Source organism: Podarcis cretensis, assembly GCF_951804945.1.
Source record: "Podarcis cretensis genome assembly, chromosome: 17".
Lineage (NCBI taxonomy): Eukaryota > Metazoa > Chordata > Lepidosauria > Squamata > Lacertidae > Podarcis > Podarcis cretensis.
Window position 1 is genome coordinate 16,197,064 of NC_137187.1, and position 23,734 is coordinate 16,220,797.

General features: G+C 42.3%; 1 protein-coding gene across 1 annotated transcript in view; it reads left to right on the forward strand.

Annotated features, from left to right (window-relative positions):
• Positions 1 to 787: 787 nt before the first annotated feature.
• PTBP3 (polypyrimidine tract binding protein 3) overlaps positions 788 to 23,734 on the forward strand; it is a 49,021-nt gene continuing 26,074 nt past the window's right edge. Inside the window, exons 1-2 of the mRNA XM_079959915.1 lie at positions 788 to 919; positions 12,036 to 12,069. Of these exons, the coding sequence (XP_079816041.1) occupies positions 912 to 919; positions 12,036 to 12,069 (42 nt within the window). The 5' untranslated portion in view covers positions 788 to 911. The remainder of the gene's footprint in view (positions 920 to 12,035; positions 12,070 to 23,734) is intronic.

Sequence of the window (23,734 nt, forward strand, 5' to 3'; positions counted from 1 at the left end):
CATAGATATTCCTACTGCTACATGTTCAATGGAAAATAACCCTTGCACTCCGGGAGCTGCTGGACGTTCCCAAAATGGCTTTGGTAGCAAACAATCCGCCAACTACAACCCGCCCTGCTTTCTGTCTTCTACGTCTGCCATTAGGAGGGCAGAAAGGCGCTTCTCAGTGTTTACTCGGAGAAAGCTTTTTCTTTCTCACTCCCCCCCCCCCCCATTATTATATATGCGTCCATTTTAAGTCTGGCTAAACGAGGCAAGGAGTACCGGAAAACTTTGAGAACAGGTCCGGAACCGTTGCGAATACAGCAGATTATTTTCTCTCGTATTATTGTGCCATCCACCCCGCGTGCCGACTCTTTCCCACGTCTCTCCCCCCCCGCCCCGAAAAACATTCCTGGAGAAATGGACTTGCCGAGTCTGAGGGGAAGGGCAGCGCGCGCGCGCGCCCCCCGCCCGCGGCAACAGCAGCAGCAACAGCTGCTGCCTGTTGTTATTGCCGCCGAAGGCTCGCGCCCCGAGATCTCCCGGGGAGCCGCGCGTGTTCATTTGCATGCGGGCGCGCGCTCTCGCTCGCCTCTCCCAGGCAAGGCAAGAAGCCTTCGAAGCCGGGGGGGGGGGGACGCACGCGCACCTTGCCGTGCCCGCGTGCGCGCCTCCCCCGCCCCTCTCCAGCTGACGCTTGGGTGTGTCCCGGAGCCTCGACGAGCTGGGCGGCGGCAACAGGAGGAGGAGGGAGGGGCGGGCCGGGCCGGGCCCAGCTGTCGCGCCTGCGCGCCGCCGGCAGCCCCGCCCCCCCGCTTCGCCCATCCTTTCTCGTTTTTCCTTCTGTGAGGCGGCCGCTCCGCTCCCTTTCCCTTCCCTCCCCCTCGCCCTGTCCCGTCCCTCGCCGCTTCCTTCCTCCTGTCTGTGCCATGGATGGGTAAGTACCTGCCTCGCCCCGGCGGTCGCGGACGGGCGGATTGCACCCGCCTGTGGAGGCGAAAAGCGGGGGGGGGGTGTCTTTCCCTTTCCAACCCCCCCTCCCAATCCCTCCCCCGTCCCCACCTCCCCGGGGCCAGTGGCTGCTTCGCTTTGTGCACACTGTTATCTCTCTACCTCTGGGGTTTTTTTTGCCAAATATCCCGGCTTGGTGGAGGGGCGCCGAGGGCAGCGGCGGGGCTGGTGGGAGCGAAAGAGGAAGCGCGGGGTGGGGGGTGGAGATCGGCGGCGGCGATAAAAGGTGCGGTCACCCGGGCAGGTAAGTAGGTAGGTGGGGTGGGGCGCATAATACGTAGGTGGGACAGGAGGGAAGGGCGGCATCTGGCGCATGTGTTGGGGGATGTTGCTTCGAGCCGCCTCCTTTCGGATCTGCGCGCCCGCCCCTCCAAAATCCGGTTCTTCGCATTCCTTCTCCTCGCGTCTTTGGGTGGGGGGGGGGGCGGAGGAGAAGAGGGGTCATGGGTTTGCAGCGGGAGCTGCTTCTCGGGCATGTGAAGGCGAAGGAAAAACAAGCTGGCCCGGCCTCCTCTTCCTCTCCCTTCCCCCGAACCTGCCGGGGTGGGGGAGAAGGAGGAGAAAGAGCGAGCGCGCAACTTTTCCCCCAGGTACGGCGTGACGAGCCCGCCTCGAAAACTTCTTACGTCTTGTTGCGCTCGGGAGCCGTGCAGCTGGCTGGGGCGACTTTCTAAGTCTCTCTCCGTCCCTTCCTCGCTGGCCATTGTTGGATCTTTCTTTCCCCCCCCTCCTCCTTCCAAAAAGGAAGCCTCCTACAAGAGCAACAGATTTCTCCCCGTCCCCACCCCGCTCTCTCTTCCTCTTTCTCGTTGCGACAGCAGTAAAGGAGACGAGCCTAAGTTGCAAGGCTTGCAAGGGCGGCGTTTTGTTTTGCTTGCTTCTCTCTCTTTTTGCAGCTGCTGCGTGTCAGGTGTGGGGGGGAACTGGAGTTTTCCCTTGGCGCGACGAGGAAGGAAAGCGTGGCGAGGTTCTTGGGGAGGGAGGAAGGCGCGTCGCGCGCGGGGGAGACGGAGCTTGCTGGTCGTGGGGAAAGGGGGGTGAGCGAGAGCAGGCCGCGGGAGGAGCGCTTCCTCGTTGAGCCCGGGGAGACTCCCACCAGAGGGGGTGGTTGCCGGAGCGCATCGTGGCTTTTCCGCCGCTGCGCAAGAGCAGAACCAGGAAATGGAGAGCGCCGCCTTAAGTTAAAGGTTGCAGACGCGCCCGCTTCTAACATTGCATCGTGACTCGCGGTGTTTCTGCCCCCCTCCCTTCAGATTTCTTTCCCCCTCTTCTTAAGCAGATACTGTAGTAGCCCGCCGCCTTGTAAAGCGCAGTCATCAGCAACAACTGGAGAAGCTTATCGCTTTAATCTCTACTTGGGACTGGTGAAGGCCATTAACTAATTAATTGGAACTCTAGTCTCACGCAGTAATGAAAACAGACCCCGTCGTGTTTGCTCTTCAGGTGTTTAAATCAGCCTCTGGAAAAGTCTTACCTGTACCTTCTCTCTCTGGATGTTGCCTTGCGATGGTGGTTTTCTCAATTGCAGCTTTTTCTGTCCCGACTGTAATGCAAAATTCAAATGTGTGTTTTAAGTTTCATGGGTTGGTGCATTTCAGGTTCTGATTAACACCCCAACCCCACCACATGCTATTTTATCCTGAAATACAGGGCATGTGAATATTATGGAGACTCTTATTGTGGAAAATATTTACACACACACATGTGCATACTATATTATGGAGAATATATTGGTTGGTACTGTGTCTGTGCACATTGATCATTTGATTGTTGGCTATCAGTGTGGGTGCTCATTCTTTGGACCATTGTGTGCAGATCAAGAGTATCTGCCTGGTGGAGCATGCATGAAAAGTTGGGTGGTATTTAGTGATGAAGATCAGATAAAAGTGTTCATATTTTGCAGTATGTTTTCCTGCACTGAAAGTTTCTGCTTTCTGTTACTGTAAACAAGACTCAGACTGGCATTTAAGTTAAGCATATGTACTTTGAGAAGGCTCAGTGCTCTTATGCATAACTGTGAGTGGGTTGCTTCATAAAATTAGTTGCTAAGCCCAGATTTCCATTACCTTTTTTGGAAGTATACTTTTGTTTTATCTTTTTGTAAACCTCTTTGAGGGCTTTCAGCAATCAAGCGGTGTGCAGTTTAATAAATAAATAAATAGGTAATAAATGATACGGGATTATGAATAGTACAATTGAGTGTGCAATCGTGATTCACTACTGAGTGAAGCATATCTACTGAGAAGTAATTCCCATTGAGGTCAGTGTGGTTTATTCCCAGGAATTTAGGTACAGGATTGCAATCTTCACCTCTAACTTGAATATCAATGTTTCTCTATGGCGAACGCATTTCAGGATTCTGTTACTTAATAACTCTTAAAAATATACTTTAGTAGATTTCATCTAGACATGACATCGTTGGGGTTAATCTAACCTTTATACAACATGATTTATCCCCACTAATAAGTGATATTGTGGAAAGCTGACTTTCATACTGTTATACCATAGGTAGTTGAGCACAAGCCTTTTCAGAAATTTAAAGTGAATCAGTAGCATGCAGTGTAGATGCACGATTTATACCATGTTTAGAGTGCACATTTGTGTATCGTTTTCAATAAAAACCCCAGTATCTTGAATAAAAGCAGCACCTCTCCTTGTAAGCTGAATAATTGATACTGCTAAGCACAAGTGTTCCAAATGTGTTTTTCCATCTTCAAAACTGTGAAATGAAAAAACAAATATAATTAGCCTACATTTTTAACCCTTTCAGGTAAAGGTAAAGGTACCCCTGCCCGTACGGGCCAGTCTTGACAGACTCTGGGGTTGTGCGCCCATCTCACTTAAGAGGCCAGGGGCCAGCGCTGTCCGGAGACACTTCCGGGTCACGTGGCCAGCGTGACATCGCTGCTCTGGCGAGCCAGAGCTGCACACGGAAACGCCATTTACCTTCCCGCTGGTAAGCGGTCCCTATTTATCTACTTGCACCCGGAGGTGCTTTCGAACTGCTAGGTTGGCAGGCGCTGGGACCGAGCAGCGGGAGCGCACCCCGCCGCAGGGATTCGAACCGCCGACCTTTCGATCGGCAAGTCCTAGGCGCTGAGGCTTTAACCCACAGCGCCACCTGCGTCCCTACCCTTTCAGGTACTCTTTTGCAAATACATGGGTTGTAGCACATTTCAAACAAAGGAAACCGATATTCTCAGGATTTCAATAAGTGTCTGGTGGTCTTAGTTGCATGTGTCCTATTTGTTAAAAGATGTAATTCCTACTTGATATAAATTATACACCATAGTTTATAGTTCTACGCTGTATGAAGAGGTTGGCCAGAAGACAAACTTCAAATCCCCTTTTAGGTGTGAATTTGGTTCTACCAGCTTTGCTTAGGTGCCCACCTTTAAAATTGAAATGACTAAACTATGGTTTCTGAGTTTGCTTTAGAAGATTACACGAAATGTGCAAAGTACTTTATATTTACTTCACTATATAAAGTAGGTATAGGTTTAACCACTTCCTAAGTGTAAAACAGGGACGCGGGTGGCACTGTGGGTTAAACCACAGAGCCTAGGACTTGCTGATCAGAAGGTCGGCGGTTCGAATCCCCGCGACGGGGTGAGCTCCTGTTGCTCGGTCCCAGCTCCTGCCCACCTAGCAGTTAAAAAGCACGTCAAAGTGCAAGTAAATAAATAGGTACCACTCCAGCGGGAAGGTAAACGGCGTCTCTGTGTGCTGCTCTGGTTCGCCAGAAGCGGCTTAGTCATGCTGGCCACATGACCCGGAAGCTGTCTGCGGACAAATGCCGGCTCCCTCGGCTGATAGAGTGAGATGAGTGCCGCAACCCAGAGTCAGCCACGACTGGACCTAATGGTCAGGGGTCCCTTTACCTTTACCTAAGTGTAAAACGAAGCTTTGAAATTTTGGTCTGTTCGGTAGAATACCAGCATTGAATTTGGGTTTAAAGTCATACTTAGCCATGATTTTTTAGGCAGTTTTAAGCTAACGATTATCAGCCTGATGTGTACTTAATACAAAGGCTGTAATGCAGAAGGTCCACAATACTTCTCAGAAGTTGTCACTGCAACCTCACCCACACCATATTTAAACCCTTAAAGCATACTTCTGGCTTGGACATGAGATTTTTATAGGTAGACTAAGGAGAATAATTTTCCTTTAACAAACACAAACCACCCATCTTGTGCCAAGTTCCCAATCCACCATAATTTCTGCAGTGCTTAGACTGTTCTAAGCTCTGTACTTTGATTAAAGATACGAGGCAGGCTATGCCCACAGGCATAATGTTTATTAGACGTATCGTATTAAAGGAAAGAGGAATGAAAGCAATAAAGCACATTCAACGCATCAATTCTTAAAGTTAGTCTAGTTCAACTTGTAGTGACCAGTTGAAATGGCTGCTGAGGAGGCAGTTCTGAGAAACAAGGAAGCAAAATGGCAGTTGGAGCCAGCTAACCTGATGGAGTCAGTTTTGCTGCCTCCTCAGACACAGTCACCAGGAAAAGAATCGGAAGCAACTTGGTTACAGGGCAGCTTCTTAGAAACAAATTGGAACTATGGTCATATTGCAACACTCTTAGCAGGCTGGCAGTTTAACTCTATATATGTTGATTCCGCTGAGTTCACAGGAGCTTGCTTCTAAGTAGACATACAGAAAAGTATTACATGCCAGTCATTACAACTATCTTGTGATCTCACTCCCCACCACAATCACTTCACTTATAGTGGGCTTGCAGTTTGTCCTGGAGGCAAAGTAAGTATTAAGAATGAAATATAATGTGTCTCCTCTGCCTGTGGAACAGACTTCATTGATACAATGGATTTCCCATCCAGTCCCCGAGACTGACCCAAAATCTGCTCTGGAGGTCTGGGAGGCTCAGCAGAGCAGATGGGAAGGGGAAGTCTGTGCAATAGTGGTGTCCTAAGAGTGTAGGAAATTGGTTCAAAGGTGCAAGTTTTTAACACAGAAATGATGCTCAAGTCATGCTGTAAATGGGTGTCTGTGTGCTTAATTCAGCTAATTACAATGAGGCAAGATGTCTGTTGGTATGTGGCTTTACTTATACTAAAGCTGCAATGTGGGTGAGGTGTGGGTTGTGTAACAAAAGTACAGTGGTACCTCGGGTTAAGTACTTAATTCGTTCTGGAGGTCTGTTCTTAACGTGAAACTTCTTAACCTGAAGCACCAGTTTAGCTAATGGGGCCGCCGCGCCGCCAAAGCACGATTTCTGTTCTCATCCTGAAGCAAAGTTCTTAGCCCAAGGTAATATTTCTGGGTTAGTGGAGTCTGTAACCTGAAGCATATGTAACCCGAAGCGTATGTAACCCAAGGTACCACTGTATCTAGAATGCATTAATACATGGTGCTTAGGAACCTTATTTGGTAAGTTTTAGGTACTGGGGTGTTGTGTAACATTTCTGCTTAGTTTTAGTTTGTTGAATGGCTGAAGGAAGTATTCCCCAATTAAAGTTAATGAAAATTATATACGGTATCTTTTATATTGATGGATAGGGTGAACAATTGCTAAGAGGCAAATAAATAACCCTTTAATTGTAAAAAAAAAATGAATGTTAAGTATTTTGTGATATAGAACAAACAAATCTATATTTTTAAAGGGATGTAAATAATTTACTTTGATACCTAAATAATAGAGCTGAATGTTTTTTTGTTCTGCCTTTCAGGCAACTGATATATCTACGTATCACCAAAACATCAACACAGATACTTAGCAAAACATTTACTAAAAGCTATCATTCATTTTTAGAAGAAAGGTGGACTTGAATGTGTTTTGTTCATTCCCAGTGGTGCTAATATGCTGGAAATAAAATGACTTCAAAAGTAACTTACAGCCTTAAAGTTTAAGATTGCCCACACTATTGATTGATTAATGCTTTAGTTGATTAATCGGCTAATTAATATTTACAGCCATACTAACAGCATTCTTTTAAATGCTTGCAAATATGCGTCGGGCACCATACACCATATTGATTTAATGTTCATGTCTATAATAAAATAATTGGATAGCAACAAATGTCAATATGTTTATTTATGAATTTGTTGTATTTCTCACAAAACCAATTAGATCTGTAAGTAAAATGACTTCAGATTAGGATGCTTCTGCATAGGATATTTGTGTTTAACACCTCCCCCCCAAATCAAACCTCTTTTGGGGAAGAAACAAGTGGGTTTTCATCCGTGATCATTGCAATATTTGAATTAGGGGAATGACTGCTTGGCTATGTGGATATGGAGAATCCAAGATAGTACATTTTATTGGGATATGGACACATAGTCTGGAGAGCCACGGTGTGGCTTTGTGTGGCAGCATTATTAGGAATAGGTTGAGTATTTTTATTGTCAATGAAGCTGCTGGGGAGAGCAGTGCTGTTAGCTGAATATCAGGTACAGTGTGTATGTATTCAGGTGACACTGATGTGGTTCTTGTGGGGCATTTCCTGACCTTTTTTTTTTGGGGGGGGAGGGGGCATTCTCGCGTGAACCACTTTACTACGTAAAATAGTAAACAAACCTACAGAGGGATTGTACACTGGAATTTGCAAAAACTTCCTAATTTGAGCTCAATCTAGTCTAGGGCTGAGCAGTGGCTGGTTTTCAACATCAAGATATACCACCAGGTAAAGATTGCAATATACCAGTACAGGCAGCCCTCCATTTATGTGTGGAATACGTTCTGATGCATCACACACATCAGTAAAATTGCGTATAATCGAAACCCATTGAAAAAGCCCAGAAACCTCCCATTCCGCCCACAACCCACCCTTTTAAGTGACGTTTCAGTAATGTCTTTATGACGTTTCCGGGTCTCTTCCGAATTCAGTGCAATGCACATATATACGGTTTCACACATTGAATGCGCATAAACGGGGGGCTGCCTATATATCACAATGTCTGATGTAAGTACAGTGGTACCTCGGGTTAAGTACTTAATTCGTTCTGGAGGTCTGTTCTTAACCTGAAACTGTTCTTAACCTGAAGCACCACTTTAGGTAATGGGGCCTCCTGCTGCTGCCGCGCCGCCGGAGCACGATTTCTGTTCTCATCCTGAAGCAAAGTTATTAACCTGACGTACTATTTCTGGGTTAGCAGAGTCTGTAACCTGAAGCATATATAACCCGAGGTACCACTGTATGTAGAGGCAAATAGGGTGAAGTCCTGGCAACTGCTACTATTTTAGGGGCCTAAAACTGATACACCATTACTTACCTTTAATGTATTGTTACAATTGTTATTTTATAGTACAGAGCAGCAGTAGGAAACCTAAGGCCTGTGGGCCGGATTCAGCCCAGTTGCCTTCTCAGTTTGGCCTGCGGACTGCCCAGGAATCAGTGTGTTTTTACATGAGTAGTAGGTGTCCTTTTATTTAAAATGCATCTCTGGGTTATTTGTGGGGCATAGGAATTCGTTCATTTTCCCCTCCCCCATATAGTCCGGCCCACCACATGGTCTGAGGGAAGGTGGACCGGCCCATGGCTGGAAAAGGTTGCTGAGCCCTGGTACAGAGAGACACTGTGGCAGAAATCACGAAAGAAACAATGATTGGCTTCACAGTTGTTACCACATCACAATTTTTTACATACCGCGCTCACACACATTGTGATTCACAATATATCACCATGCCGAATATTATGAAACTGTTACTACAATGTAGACTTCAAATTGATTTTGGACGGTGTGTTGATGCATCACCCAGCCATAGTCTAGTCATTGAACAAAAACATTAAATATTATTGTGACCTGATTTGACCGTTGTTCTTCTTCCCATATTCCCCTACTGTTGTTCAAGTAAAAGAACTAGGTTGCACAGATGAGAGGAATCTTGTTAGTATACAAATGGATTTGTTCTCCTATTGTTGTCTCAAGAGAATCTACTTTAGTTGAGTGATCTGTGAAAGCAATTTAAAACTACTGCATATTTTGATTCTTTGGCCTGTACTCAAGCTGATGACCCGCGTTTTCTGGTAATTCCTGACATTAAAAAAGTTTCTGATGAATAGTGTCAACTGAACCTGCAAGTGCTTAATAGGACAAATGACCTTATTTATTAAGTTGAACTTACCAGGTGTATAATTTGGGTGTCCCATCTTGCTATGGTGGCTTGAGCAGACCGAAAGCAGCCTTCCCTTTGGTGCTGGAGCCAACTGTGGTTATTATAACATGTACTCTGGTTTGTTTGCCAGACATCCTCCCATGGCCACTACATCCCACTCCATTCTGCAGAGTCCCCCAACCTTTTGGGGGAGACTTTTTGGTGAACTGCTGGGGATGAGCATGCCACTCTGCCAGCATTTTTCTGGATCCAACCATTCTCTTGTTGGCTTGAGAGCAAACATTCTTCATCAGTGAAAGTTGCGGCTGAAAATGTGTAGTGCTCGTGCAATGCAAGGGTCTTGTTCGGTGTAAACTTGAAGTATTGCTTTGACATAGCAGTTCTACAGCTGCCCAGATCTTTGCAATAGCTTGCATGTGTTGTGCACAATTTGCATCCAGAAATCATCCAACAAAAATCTAGATATTAACCTTGCACAATGTGCCTGCTTCCTTGATTATGTCAGTCTTCATGTCAATTAATAGAAAAATAATACAGTATTAATAGTACTAGAAAGAACAAAGAAAACAAATGCAACATATTTTAAAATGCTGCTCAGAGACATAGTTTCTCAGAGAGGCATAAGTTATCTGGTTGTATTCCAAATCGGACTCAAGTTTGCAATAACTTTATTTTGTCTTTGTCCTGTTTCCTTTATCTCTGTTCTTTCTTTCTTTTAAAATCAATTTCAAAATTAAAGGAAAAACCCAAAGTTCATCAATCATTTCATTTGCATTGAACTTTAGTATTTTTACTAGGGACATTCATCTCTGTACAGTGAGCATACTTGAAACTATCACATATGAAACTAATTCTGTATCTATACTTACCCAACTGTTCTGTATAGTTTAATAATCTTTACAATGGGTTGGGTGTTATACATAAATATTTGTATTCTGGTTATGTGTTTTTTCATTTATTTTTGTTTTATTTACACATGGCTAGCATAAGAAGTTAATGCTACGTGTGATACTGATAGATGAAGCAGGTCCTATCAGAAGTGGTTTGTAACCTTAGAGATTTGGGTGTGGGTGTGTTTGGCAAAGGTGAAGATCTCTATTCATTGTATCATTTCACTATCTACCATGCATCTATGAATTTAATAAACTTAAGGAAGCGGTAATTTGATTAATGTTGCATCACATTTTCACAAATCAAATAACAGTCTTGCTCAGTTTTAGCTAGCAGTTACAGTTCCATACACCACAGATTATCTTGCATCTTTCAGCAAGAACAAAAGTATTTTCTATCATCCAAGCAAGAGCACACATTCTGCCTAGCATGTGTTATCCCTCTAGCACTTACAACATTGGTCTGCATTACATAGGATCACAGAACATCTCATCTACATATAGGAACAGCCTGCATTTTGCTCCTCTCTTGATATTTGGCAGGATATTTAGAAGAAAAGTGTTGTCTGTTGCTTATAGAATACAATACAGTGGTGCCCCGCCAGACGAATGCCTCGCAAGATGAAAAACCCGCTAGGCGAAAGGGTTTTCCGTTTTTGAGGCGCTTCGCAAGACGAATTTCCCTATGGGCTTGCTTCGCAAGACGAAAACGTCTTGCGAGTCTTGCGGTTTTTTTCGCCCCCCCCCCTTTTTCTAAGCCGCTAATAGCCGCTAATAGCGCTAATCCGCTCAGCCGCTAATAGGGTTGCTTCGCAAGACGAAAAAACCGCTAGAGGAAGAGACTCGCGGAACGGATTCTTTTCGTCTTGCGAAGCAGCACTGTAATAAGTCTGCTTGCCAGAGTGCCCAGTAGCACACATCTCTTTCTAGAGCTCTTATTTGGGCTGGAGAAGGTGAGAAATAACAAGTAGTTGCTCACAAGCAGCAGTTTTAATGAATGTGAAGTTGAGACATAGATGAGATGAAGAGGAGATACACACCCAGTTTCCATTTCCCAAATTCTTATTTGTGGGGGAGCAGGTCTGATTGCTGCGGTGAATTACTGGCCAGATGCTGTGGCTTTAACTTCTACTCAATGATAGTTAGGAAGTGACATGGTGGGATTGTATTCTTTAGAATATATTGAGCTTAAAGATGATAATATTTAGGGAAGTTAATAATATTTAATGCTGTATTGTTTTTAACACTCGATTGGGAGCCGCCCAGAGTGGCTGGGGAAACTCTGGGAAATTGTTTGATACAGTAGAGTGTAGGAAGAACAGAAGTAAACGATTAGTTGTTAGATTAATCTCAAGGTAGTTTAAATTTCACTTAAATTTTGCCTTCATTTGGTTCTTGTTGAAATATGTTTCAGGGCTTGGGCTTGGATGCCCAGGGTTATATTTTGTTGTTTAGAGAAGCTATGGCCCTACTGCAGAACAATCTCCTTGAAAGATCCTATCCATCTGTTTCTCAGTGGCTTCTGTCTGCTGTATCATCTTTAGGATGAATGGCAACGAAATCCCACAAATGGACTGGGCATGGAAAGGAATATGAGAGAAGTGGAACTACTTTTCATAACTTTACTAGACTTCATTACCCTTAAGGAGGCAATGTAGGATGTGTGGTCTTGTTCTTGTGTTTTATTGTACAGTACAGAAGCAATAACTGCTATAGGAGTATTTCACTTTTCCTGGTTTCATACGGTTTCCCACCCTAAAAAGCAGTAGAAATTTAATCCAAATGTGTCTGGCTTGTAAAGGAAACGTCTCCACTACTTCCTGTGTAATAGATGTGTCTAAAAACTCCTTTAATGAGTTGTGTAAAGGGGTTTTGTTTTTTGTTTTTACTACATGTTCTAACTAAACTTTCCTTTTCTCACACTGTGTGTTACTAAACTGTCCCATTTCTTTTGCAAAACGCTCCACAACTCATTTCATTCTTATATTTTTTCTTCCTTAAGCTTTATTTACCACTGCCTGTGCAATAACTATTTTTCTAACTTTTCCATTTTCTCCCATTTTTTTTCACACAGTGTTGTTACAGATCTTATAGCAGTCGGTTTAAAGGTAGGCATCTTTTTCTGTCCTTTCATATGCACTTGTTACTCCATTTTTATTTTCAGATTTGGTATTCATACGCATCTTTTGCTTTTGTGGCATTGCTCTGTTTCAGTCTGATTCCCCTCCCCTCCCAAAGAAGTCTCTACAGTTTTTTTTTTTACACCTTTACAATTATGTTTCTTCCAGTTCAGCTTGCTGTCATTTGTAGCCCAGAGATTAAAGTGTTTTTGTTTGCTTGTAAGTTGTCAAATGAGAAAAGCAGATACTTAATACCAATGGTTTTGAGTCTCCATACTTTGGTTGTTTTCAGATCCTAATGACCAAAATGCTGTGTTTAAGAATTAGTTCTTAATAATAACTATCTAAAGCATTGTACTCTAGACCTGTGCAGGCCATATTAATAAAATCAGATTGTCAGAAACTGAATTTTAAAGGTCAAGTGACTAATACGTTATAGCAGTCTCTGAACTTCAGTTCTGCTAAAGACTTCTAGCTAACCCCCTAGCTGCTCTGTGCTCTTTAGATGTTTGTAAGAACAGCATTTTTATTTCTTTGTCTCATAAAATGAAGGCTACCATGTAATTTGTAGTCTTGGAATATATTGGGTTGTTTCCAGTGCTCCAGTTGCATAGTTCCACTGTTGGAAAGGAACTTCTGCCTCCTCTCATGCCCCTACATGCCCTCAAAATCTGCTCTGGAGGATTCCCCAACCCCAACCCCCCCACTTGATTTTGAGGGTTCACAGGAAACTGCTCCATTGTGCCATTGTAGCTGCTGCATTGGAAATGGCTTGTTGTGTTCACGATCAATACTGAGACATACTTTTACTGTACCATCACAAGGCTGTTGAATGCTACAGCTTCAAAAGAAAATTGTAGTCCACGTATGCCAGTGAAAGATAGTGCTCTAATATTATGTTCCTTACAGCTCAGTACGTACCTCCGGTTGCGCACGGGATCCATTTCGGAGCTCTGATCGGATCCTGAGGAATTCACAACCAGACGTGCCTGTTCTGCGCATGTGCACGGCGCGGTAGAGCGCTTCTGTGCATGCGTGCGCGGTGAAACCTGGGAAAATACTTCCGGGTTTGCCGCGTGCGTAACCCGAAAGATACGCAACCAGAGAGGTGTGTATCCAGAGATCCACTGTATCTACTCAGAAGTCAGTCCCTTTACCTAAAAGGGACTTGCTCCCAAGTAAGAATACAGGACTCGAGCCATAGAAAACGTAATTGCTTTGTTCAGATAAACAAGTAGAAAAAATATGAAAACTTTTTATGCAAGCCTCTGAAAATAGACAAGCTAACAAAAGAATAAAGAAGTCATGTCTAATTTTTTTTTGGGGGGGGGAATAACATGCAATATTTTATACATTGAACTACATTGTATACTGTTTTCTGAAGAGGTAAACTTTATTAAGACATGGAGATCACTCTTTAGGAATAAAAGACCGGTTTTAGACTTCAGGGTTTAAAAGACCTGATTTGGATCAAATTTCGTTATCGGTTGAGTCATTGCTTTTACTTAACATACCAGAAGATTTAAAGACAAAACGGAAGTGAACCTGGCAAAATATTATAGTTTGAGGTCAAAAGGAAGCCAAGCTGCATGTTATGAAATATTTATAAGAGATTATTGGTCTCGGGGTTTGTTTGTTTTTAGTTAGGCAGAACCAATTCTGTAATAGGACTTCTGATAAATATCTTGAATATTTGTACAATATATTTTCAATTATCTGCATAGTAACCCATTTTTACAGAAAAATGGGATGCAGGTACACATAATTGGAAAACATAACCAGTCTTAAGGATACTTAAGTTTTAAATAAGTTTAGTGCATGCTTATGCTATACAGATGGTATCTATCATTGGGGCTGTATATGATAAAGTGCAAATTAAATTTTGTGCCAGGGTACGCAAATTCTGGCATCTGAGTGCACACGGTCAGTACTCTTTGAAGTATCCCCCCCATTAGTCTGAATTGTCCATCTGATGCGGCAAGAAAATATCCAGCTTTATGTTATATGGCCTCGCAAAAACTCTATGCTCCCTGCTTGTTCTGTGTACAGTTCATAGATACTATAGTGGCATTTCCAGAATCTCTCCATTGCTTTTTTGTCTGTTTGTTGTTTTCTAGCTGTTGTACTGCTACTGGCTATCTCTACATTTTCTTTACTCGGTTGCAAGTGGCTAATTTCGAACACTGTTGGAAGTACTTCAGTCACACAACTCTCCATGTAGCCAGATATCTACGAGGCTTGATACCAGCATATAACTAGAATGTCAGGAGCAGTCCTGTGTCAACTTCTAAGAGTACAATAAGAAGTAGTGCATTTTAGTCCTCTTCAAATGGTACCTGAAGAGAGAGCTAGATTTGCCAGAGAACAAATACTGTGATTTTTGGTTAAGGGGCCTTGCCCTCTAGTTTGTTCTCGAGTAATTCTTAACACCTCAGTGTTTCAAGAAATGTATTAGGTCTTTTCTTCCTATTATACTGTATGCTGCATTATGATTTGGGTACAATGCATATGTAGGATTTTGTAAAGTCTATGGAAGGGGAAGGGAAGAAATAATGACTTTTTGTTTTGCTGACACTCTCCTTGAGCAGTTTGAATGTGTGAAAATTCCATGACTCCAGAGCAGCTTAGCTAGTAAGTTTCATAGACTCTACTTAATCAGCACCACCAAATTGCATGCTGTATTATAATATAGGTATCTAGTAACTGCAGGAGGTTGGTTAATATAATCTAGTGTTGTTGTAGCCTTTTGAGATTTGGGAGGCAAGTCTGTTTAATTCAATAATTAACAAAGCTGTTGGAGTCTAAACGTCTCATGAATTAAGAGAGAGCAAAGAATTGGTTCAGATAAAGCATGTTATATGGCTCCAACTTGTCCCCCCCCCCCCGCTCACCTTGTAATTTTGTAAGCTATGAGGGGCAGTCCATTTTGCAGCTTAAAGGTAAAGGTACTACTCTGCGGTTGCGGTGCTCATCTCGCTCTGTAGGCTGAGGGAGCCGGCGTTTGTCTGCAGACAGCTTCTGGGTCATGTGGCCAGCATGACTAAGCCGCTTCTGGCCAACCAGAGCAGCGCACGGAAATGCTGTTTACCTTCCCGATGCAGTGGTGCCTATTTGTCTACTTGCACTTTGACATGCTTTCCAACTGCTAGGTTGGCAGGAGCAGGGGCCGAACAACGGGAGCTCACTCCATCGTGGGGATTCGAACCGCCGACCTTCTGATTGGCAAGTCCTAGGCTCTGTGGTTTAGACCACAGCGCCGTGGGGTTGAAAGGGAAGGGGAAGCCCTCTAGCACTGCCCCTTCTTGCTGTCCATGTCACCCTCCGCTTGCGTAGACTCCCCATGATTACATCCCAGTTTTTCAGAGTCCTAAATCAAATGGGAAGCCTACACACGTTGTGAAGGTTCCCCACGGCAGAAGTTATCACTTCAGCTTGTGAAGGACAACTGACAGGCAATAGTAGCAAGCTTGTCTTTGCTTCCCCCTTGTATGTTGATTAAACATAGTAGAACACCTGAATAGAATTGTACAGTGATAAGAAAGAAAGTCTTACACAGATTGCATATATGTTATCTTTTTGAAAAGTTATCTTTTAGGACTCCTTACTAATCAGAATCTATACAGTTTTAGGTTCAGCACCAGAAGCATAATAAAGAAATTTTTCATTAGTTTGAAAGTTAAGAAGTAGCACTCACCTGTTGAAGTCCGACAGCATTTGAAATTGTTGGGTTTCTTACAGATGAATTGCACATTTTAATTCTGGATTTTACTTTCTCTGTTCAGACCGTTTGTGGTCAATTTAATTTTTTGAGGTTGCTTGTAGAAAAGAGGTTGATTGAGAAAAGAGGTAAGATTGACAGCTGTTGGAACACTGAGCCTTCTAACAGTTGCCTCTTTTCAGTTGCTAACAGTTTACTAACCAGTTATAGAGGCCTAATACCAATCTATTGCTCAAATTTATTGTGGTCACCTCCCAGGCAGAGTTCATTTTCATACCAGACAGACTATGTAGCTAGATCAGTGTTATTTCAACCTTGCCATCTTTTTGGAATAATTTCTATACTTTTCTGAGAAGGGATCCCTGCATATTGTAGATGATCCTTTGTGCATGCGGTCAAGAAATAATAGTGCATTCTGGACCATGTCTACTCAGAAGTAAGTCCTATTGAATCCAGTGGGTCTCCCCCACCCCTGGTAAATGGTGTTATGATTGCAGCCTTGGAATGCAAACACCCAACAGTGCAAAAACAGTCTTGTGGATGCACATTGACAGGGTATATGGAATACAACTTATTTTTTTCATAAATCTAGTCTAACAGTTTTATTGTTGGATTTCTGAGGAATCTGTAATATGCTTCCAAGGAGCCCTAAGACATTCTAATATGGTTTGAAAAGTTCTTATCCAGAGCAATTCATTTCTAACCATAGAATCCAGAGCAATTGTTTTGTTGCCTTAAGAACTTCTTGCTGTTATTTCAAGTAAGTCAGATCCATAATTAGCAGGACATCTTCATTCCAGGATACAACCAATATGTTTTCTAGTTACCTCACTTTCACAGTCAAGGTTTCGACTTGTGTATTCCTGGGTGGCATACTGTACAAGTATGTTATTAACCAGATGCAATGTCAACCTAAATTTCTTCAAAACAACCATGATACCCCCTTCCATCCCTGGAAGTTTTCTTAAGGTTGCTAAGAGAAAAACAATAGAGTTGTATATCACAATATCGCTTTCAGCCAATTGTCAGCTAGGATTTTTCTTTCTTGAATGTAATAATGCTTGCTCCTCTGGCAGGATCTGATAACTTACTCTTGCAGAATTCACTTTAAGATGGAGGAAATGTGCCTCCTAGTTCCTTTTTTGCTCATTTATTTTAACATTGTTTCCTTAATTGCCATACATTTTCTGCTTTGTGACACTGAGTAGTCATTTGTCATTTAAAATTAGTGTTGTAATTTCGGTGTCTGTGGGGGATCACACGAGTTTTCTAACAGGACTGACTTAGCTAATAAGACTTCCTGGGAGATAATAGTCCTGAATGTTCTTAACTTCATCCTTTTTATAGTTATATATGAACAGTTCCAAGTAGTATATAATAAGCAGTGTGCAATAAGCAGTTTACATAGGAAAGAAGCAGTTGCTCCCATAGTACTTCTTATTATTCAGTATAGGCCATATCGTCAATTTGGTTTCCATGATATTTAGAATTTAAATACTGTTGGGTTAGGTTGGCACTTACTAACTTTATTTAAGTTTAGGGTTAATAACCTTTATTGCTTTAAATAACTAAGTATTGATTTAATTATTGAGTTATTAAATTACAATTTTAGTCAACTACTTCAAGAATGCCTATATTCATGGTTGGAGCGGTTGGTTAAATGCACTGTTCATGTTTGGTTGTCCTAAATATGTTGTTTGTTTCTAACAAAAACTACAATTGGGCATTTCCTTATGCATCTCAAACTTGCTTGTATTTTTGGTAATACAGAAGCCAGTTATTTAATTGGTTGAATTGTAGTTTAAGGGTGCTTTCTTTAAATATCATTTGACTATGAAAAAAATACAAGTGACTCATACATATTCTGGTTTTATGTAGCCACTAACTCCACAGCTGTGTGTGAAAAGTCCAAGATTTTCTGCATTTGCAGTTTCTCAATTGCTTATTTTTCACTTTGTTAGCTGAACACTTTGAGACTGATTTTCACATTGTATATGTTGCCCAGGAGACTTCAACTGGAATGGCAAAAAACCACATATTTCTAATGGAAATATGTAGGTACAAGATAGGAAAAAACATTGGTCACAACTGTACATTATAGATGCAGTGGTGGACTGGATGTTTATCAATAAAGTGGGGTTGAATCTGGAAAAGATGCAGGCCATGTGGGTGGGTGATTGCCGTGTCTGGGAGATAGATCTGTTGCATTCCCCCTGAAGGAGCAGGTACACAGTCTGGGGATGCTCTTCGATCCATCTCTGTCACTTGAAGCTCTGTGACTCCTACATCAGCTGTAACCATTCCTGGACAACACAGTAGCCTGACCACAGTGGTCTATGCATTGGTAACCTCAAGGCTTGATTATTGTAATACACTTTTATATGGGGCTGGCCCTGTATCTGGTCCAGAAGCTTCATCTAGCACAGATGCAGCAACCAGGTGGATCACAGGAACAGATAACTGGCAATGTGGTACCCTGCTGCTGTTAGAGCTGCGCTTGTTGCTGATTTACTAAAAGGCCAGGTTCCAAGGTACTTGTGTTAATTCACAATGTTCTGAACAACTTTGGCTCAAAGTACCTTAAGTATTGTTACTGTTGAAAATTTGCAGTAGCCCGTGCACAGCGGAATGATGAGGAGTACGTGCCACATACTCTATATTACTTTATTTACACTTCAAAGCTGGTAGATTACAGAAAAACATCTTGCCTCTGCCGGAGCAGAGAAAGCATCCTCTCTCCTCTAAAGCACGGAGAGAAACTCAGTGTGAACAGTGAAAAACAGGAAACCAGTGTACGTCACATCCAGTCTCCTTTCCCGTGAGAAACTCCAACAGCACAGACTGTGGAATGTAAACACCTGTCTCGTGACAAGCACTTCGCTGCACAGTGAAGAGAGCAGAAACCAACAGTTACATCCCTCCTTGATCACTGAGATCCGGGTTCCCCACGACCCTCAGGTTTGGCTCGCCTTCACTAGGGATCAAGCCTTTAGCATGGCATGCCCTGCGCTTTGAAACTCTACTCTAGCAGAGGTTTAGCAGAGGCCTGTGCAATATGAACTTTTCTCCTTTAACCGATTAGTATTTATTGATGTTTTGTTTGATATTTTTCACTGATTTTATTCTTACATGTTGTATACCACGATATATTGTTAATGAAAGTGCAGGTTATAAATACATAAATATAAAGAAATGTACCCCACCCCCACCCCAATTTAGCTTGCTATCAGATACTGTGTACAGTTGGCCATAGCTTGGATCCTGAATGCCTTGGTATTCAGACGTTTTGGCTCCCAAACCCGGAAGTAAGTGTTTTGGTTTGCGAACATTGTTTGGAACCCAGGCAGTCAGAAGCTGCGCTTTGGTTTCCAAACGTTTTGGAAATTGAATGGACTTCCGAACAGATTCCGTTCATCTTCCAAAGTACGACTGTATTGCTATTGAGGTAAATTTCCAGACCCAAACATTACTGGTGCCCACTTCTCTGTTCCTTGCAAATTTCTGCTGCATTTTACGTCTTTGCAGAATAGATAAGGGGCAAACACATGGGTACAATTCATGAGCACAGTTTGTCCAGGGCAGGAGCTGGACTTAGCACACTGTTCACATTTTCCTGGTTGGGGAACCAAAAGCTGTAGGATCATTGAGGCCACCCCCTGAACTTGAACCTGTACTTGAAAGTGGGTTTTTTTTTAACATGAAACCTTTCTCAGTCAAAAATTACCACCAATTTCTCAAAGTATAGTCTCATACTTTAACTTGGTGAAAAGAGAATTCTAGAAATATTCTAAGGCCTTTGTGAATGAAGAGTCTCTTGAGCTTTAGGTATCTTGATTTTATTATTCCTTGTAGTCCTTACATAGTTGCTGAAGCCATTCCTTCAATTATAGGCATCCTTTCCACTGGCTCTTTAATTACAGTCTTGTGTGCCTTTTGTTAGGCCCATAGTATCTTGTTACTGATCTAGCAGGCAGCCTCAATAATTGATACATGAGACAATGGAACTAGCTGCATGCTAACTAACTGTGCCAGTGAGAAGGCAAGGCTGAAACAGCTGCTCCCTCTGTTAATTTAACAGCCCTGTTTCTAGGGAGATTGCTGATCAACTTGTTGGACTAGTATTGGAATGGGACGTCTTTGTTGTCAGTGAAGCTTGTTGCTATCTCATTTAGGTAATTTGGCATCATGAAATGGTATGTATGTAGGGCCAACACAACCACGATATTTTGCTTCTAGATTTTCTCTGTCAGATTTTTTTACCATCTGAGGCCAGCTTTCCGTGTCAAAGCCTAAATGGCTCTTCTTCTTTACGAATCAACATTCACATCTGCATTTCTGCATTCCTGCAAGGAGCTCAGAACAGCATTGTAGCTTCACATAGCTACCCTGTGAGAGTGGCTTAGGCTGAGGCGGACTTGCTCAAGGCTTCATAGCTGAACGGGACTTTTGAACTGAAACCCAACCCTCTGGCTACTGCGCCACACGGACTTTGTTTATACTGGAAAATGGAAATCTTGGCATCTATGTAAGTGACACCAGAAGCTCTTTTGCATGTGTTAGGTTACTTCATTCTAAAGAGTTTCCAGCTGGAACTAAAATAGTACCCAAAAAATGTGACGATAGTTATTTTGAATTCATCCCAAATTTCAGTATTGTTTCCTGCTGTTTTTGCTCTTTTCACTTGAGGTGAAAGATTACCAAGCAAGCCCACCCATCATTTGGCACTTTTGGAAGGGGGTTGCCTAATGGCATTTTGTACAAATTTTCATCAAGCTTGTACTAATATCAAAAGGCTGAAATTGAAGTTCTGTAAAGTAGCAGGCAAGTGGAACATGTTCTAGCAGGACTGGGGAAGATTACCAAGGGTACTTCTCTCTCAGCACCTATTGTTATTGTTGTTGTTGTTGTTACTTCTCCGTTTATGAATTGCATCTCACGAGGCACCTCAAAGCAATTTACAATATGACCTAAACATTAAACATGATTAAAACAGTTTTATATATGTAGCTTACCTATATGTTTGCTTGTAGAGTAGAATTTTATTCCGCCCCCCCAAGATAGGTGACTAGATAAATGTTTGAAAGCAATGTGAGATTTGTATATCAATATTAATTTTGAAATATATGTTTTAATATAATAGTACAAGACCCTTGTTTCTGATTTCCTATACACTTGAGTATAAGAGTCTTAATGGTTTGTGTTCATTTTGTAATAGAACATGTTAGTGCAGAAGCTCAGGTTACTAATTTTTTGCTCACTCTTGTCTAAATAGCTGTACTTGCATGAACCAGGATATTCTAGTCTCGTTGAACTTGAATGTCAGCTATTCACATAAAATGTGCCAACAATACGAAGATCTTCTTTGGAATCACATAGTGAAATCTAAATGTTGAAACATCTGAGATATTTGAAGCTACCACTCTTATCATTCCAGATGTATTGCAGAATCAATGACTGTTTGTGATAATGCCAGGTGGCTGTTAATGTGAGACTGAAACAGAGAATGGGGGAGGAAGCATGAGCCGTAACAGTGAACTACACATCTATGGCACTTTTAAGAAATAAAAATTGACAAACATTTTGCCTCATTTTGAACTAAACGTAAAACATACATCTATTAAGGATGTGCTGCCGTCTGGTTTGAAATATGTTTGATTTAGATTATTTAAAGTAAAAAGTACTTCTAACTCTGGTGCATAGCTATTTAGGGAGTGATTAAGGCATAATATAGACTTTACTAGATTATGGTGAAATTGGAAATTCGACTCCTGTGCCTCAAACTAGAGGGATTTGCTTTATGACAGCAGTCAGTTAATCAAGAGTGTGTGCATATGAGAAACCCAATCCATTTATTTTTAAGAGTTAGTCATATGAATTGTGTGACGCATACTTGAAAGCAGTCCCCACACATTTATTGTTGATATTATTTTTTGAATTTTCAAAATACACGTTTTACTGTTTTTACTGATAATTTCATTGTATTCTTTTTGAGAGAAGGGTTGAGGTTTTATTACAGTCAGGACACCCTTCGCTGACTTAACCCGTGGGCCCTTAAGGCCAGCCCAAACAGGTCTTCCAAGGAGGCTTTATTTTATAGCCTGCAAAAATAAATAGGATTGATTAAATATTTGTAGTCTGCAATGAGTTTAGTTTCTATTGGAAATCCCACTCTCTTCTATTGCCTGTAACTTTGATGTTTTCCGGGCAAATGATATGAAATGTGCAAACATTTTGAAGTATTATAATTGGCAAGTGCCAGGCAGGTTAAGCAAAGGGTTCCTGTCTTAGTAGTAGTTAAAAGGGGAACATTGTGTAAAGTCTGCTCTTATTTTTAGCGGAAGACCTAAGCAATCTGCCCAAGTAGCATGATACTACTACAGGCAGAAACTACTACTTGGCTAGGACATCAGAACATGCTAGATTGGAGACAGATTAGAGAGGTCCCAATTAAGAGGAAGTGTGCATGCACATTCTATAAAATTCAACCAAGTGGCATTGCAGGGAATGCCCGGGGTACCAATGAAGGCCTTTGCAAGCTCCACAGTGCCTATGGGCACCAGGTTGCCAGCCTTTGCTCCAGGAGCACAACTTGATATGATCTTAGATTCACTATGCTATTCTCTGAAATAGTGATCCATTTACTATTGCTTATTTGTAGTATGGCCCACTGGACCAAGAATCCTCCCATTTAACACAGATGTAACCTCATACTCTGCCCAAATCATTGACTGTTTAAATCTGGGGTATTAAATGTGGTTAGGGGGTAAGTATTCAAATTAATTGGTTTGAGTTACGGTACTTTGTGAGTAAGGGAAGTATAATTTTCTCAGACATGGCACCTTTGTGTATCCATAGGAGGGTTGCCCCCTCCAAAGTTAATGAGCATTGCCATTCAAATGGTGTGTGTGCACCTCATAGTGATTGATTCTGTGGGGCAGAGCTTACCTGCCACCTGCCACCACCAAATACCGTATTTTTTGCTCTATAAAACTCACTTTTTCCCTCCTAGAAAGTAAGGGGAAATGTGTGTGCGTCTTATGGAGCGAATGCAGGCTGTGCAGCTATCACAGAAGCCAGAACAGCAACAGGGATTGCTGCTTTCACTGCCCAGCGATCCCTCTTGCTGTTCTGGCTTCTGAGATTCAGAATATTTTTTTTCTTGTTTTCCTCCTCCAAAAGCTAGGTGCGTCTTGTGGTCTGGTGCGTCTTATAGAGGGAAAAATACGGTAGTTTATTCAAGTTGGCACTTCTGTATGTGAATTTAAAAATGACAGAGCAGAAGCAGAGAGTGTCATGCAATGTGTGAACCACCTGCCTTTTAATTCTCTGCTGTTCCATCTAACTGCTGCTGATCTCGGCAATACAGATATTGAACCTGCAAGTATCGCCGTGATGAGCAGCTGCAGCCCAGGAATTTTTAGACCCAAGAAAGCGAATTCCTTCTGATTTTAATTCCTTCTGGCATGTGAACTTAAGTATGTGCTTCCAGACCTGTCAAACTCCACTCTGTCGGTTTTCTGTCCTGCTTACAAAGAAGAGGTGTGTGAATACAACGTAGCAGAGTGTTTAAACAGAGCTTCTGTTCCCTACACATTTTTCTGAACTTGATTTAGAGAAGACTCCCACTTGCTGTTGAACTAAAATAACTGCAGAACAACCAACCTCCAGATGTTTTGGGCTAAAGTCCTTCAGCCACATCCTGTGTTGCCAATGGTCAGGGATGATGGGAGTTTTGACTCCCAACAATATGTGGAAGGAACTACGTTGGAGAATGCAGTTGTAACAGTTCTGATTACCTCTATAGCCAATGCACTATGAAGTTTTCACTAGCCTTGAACAATACTTTTTTCTCTTCAAAGAGAAGAGGCATTGAGGGTTATAGTGAAACTGCTTCGTGCTAACCTGCATGCTTGTCAGGCTCTGTTAGTTAGTTAA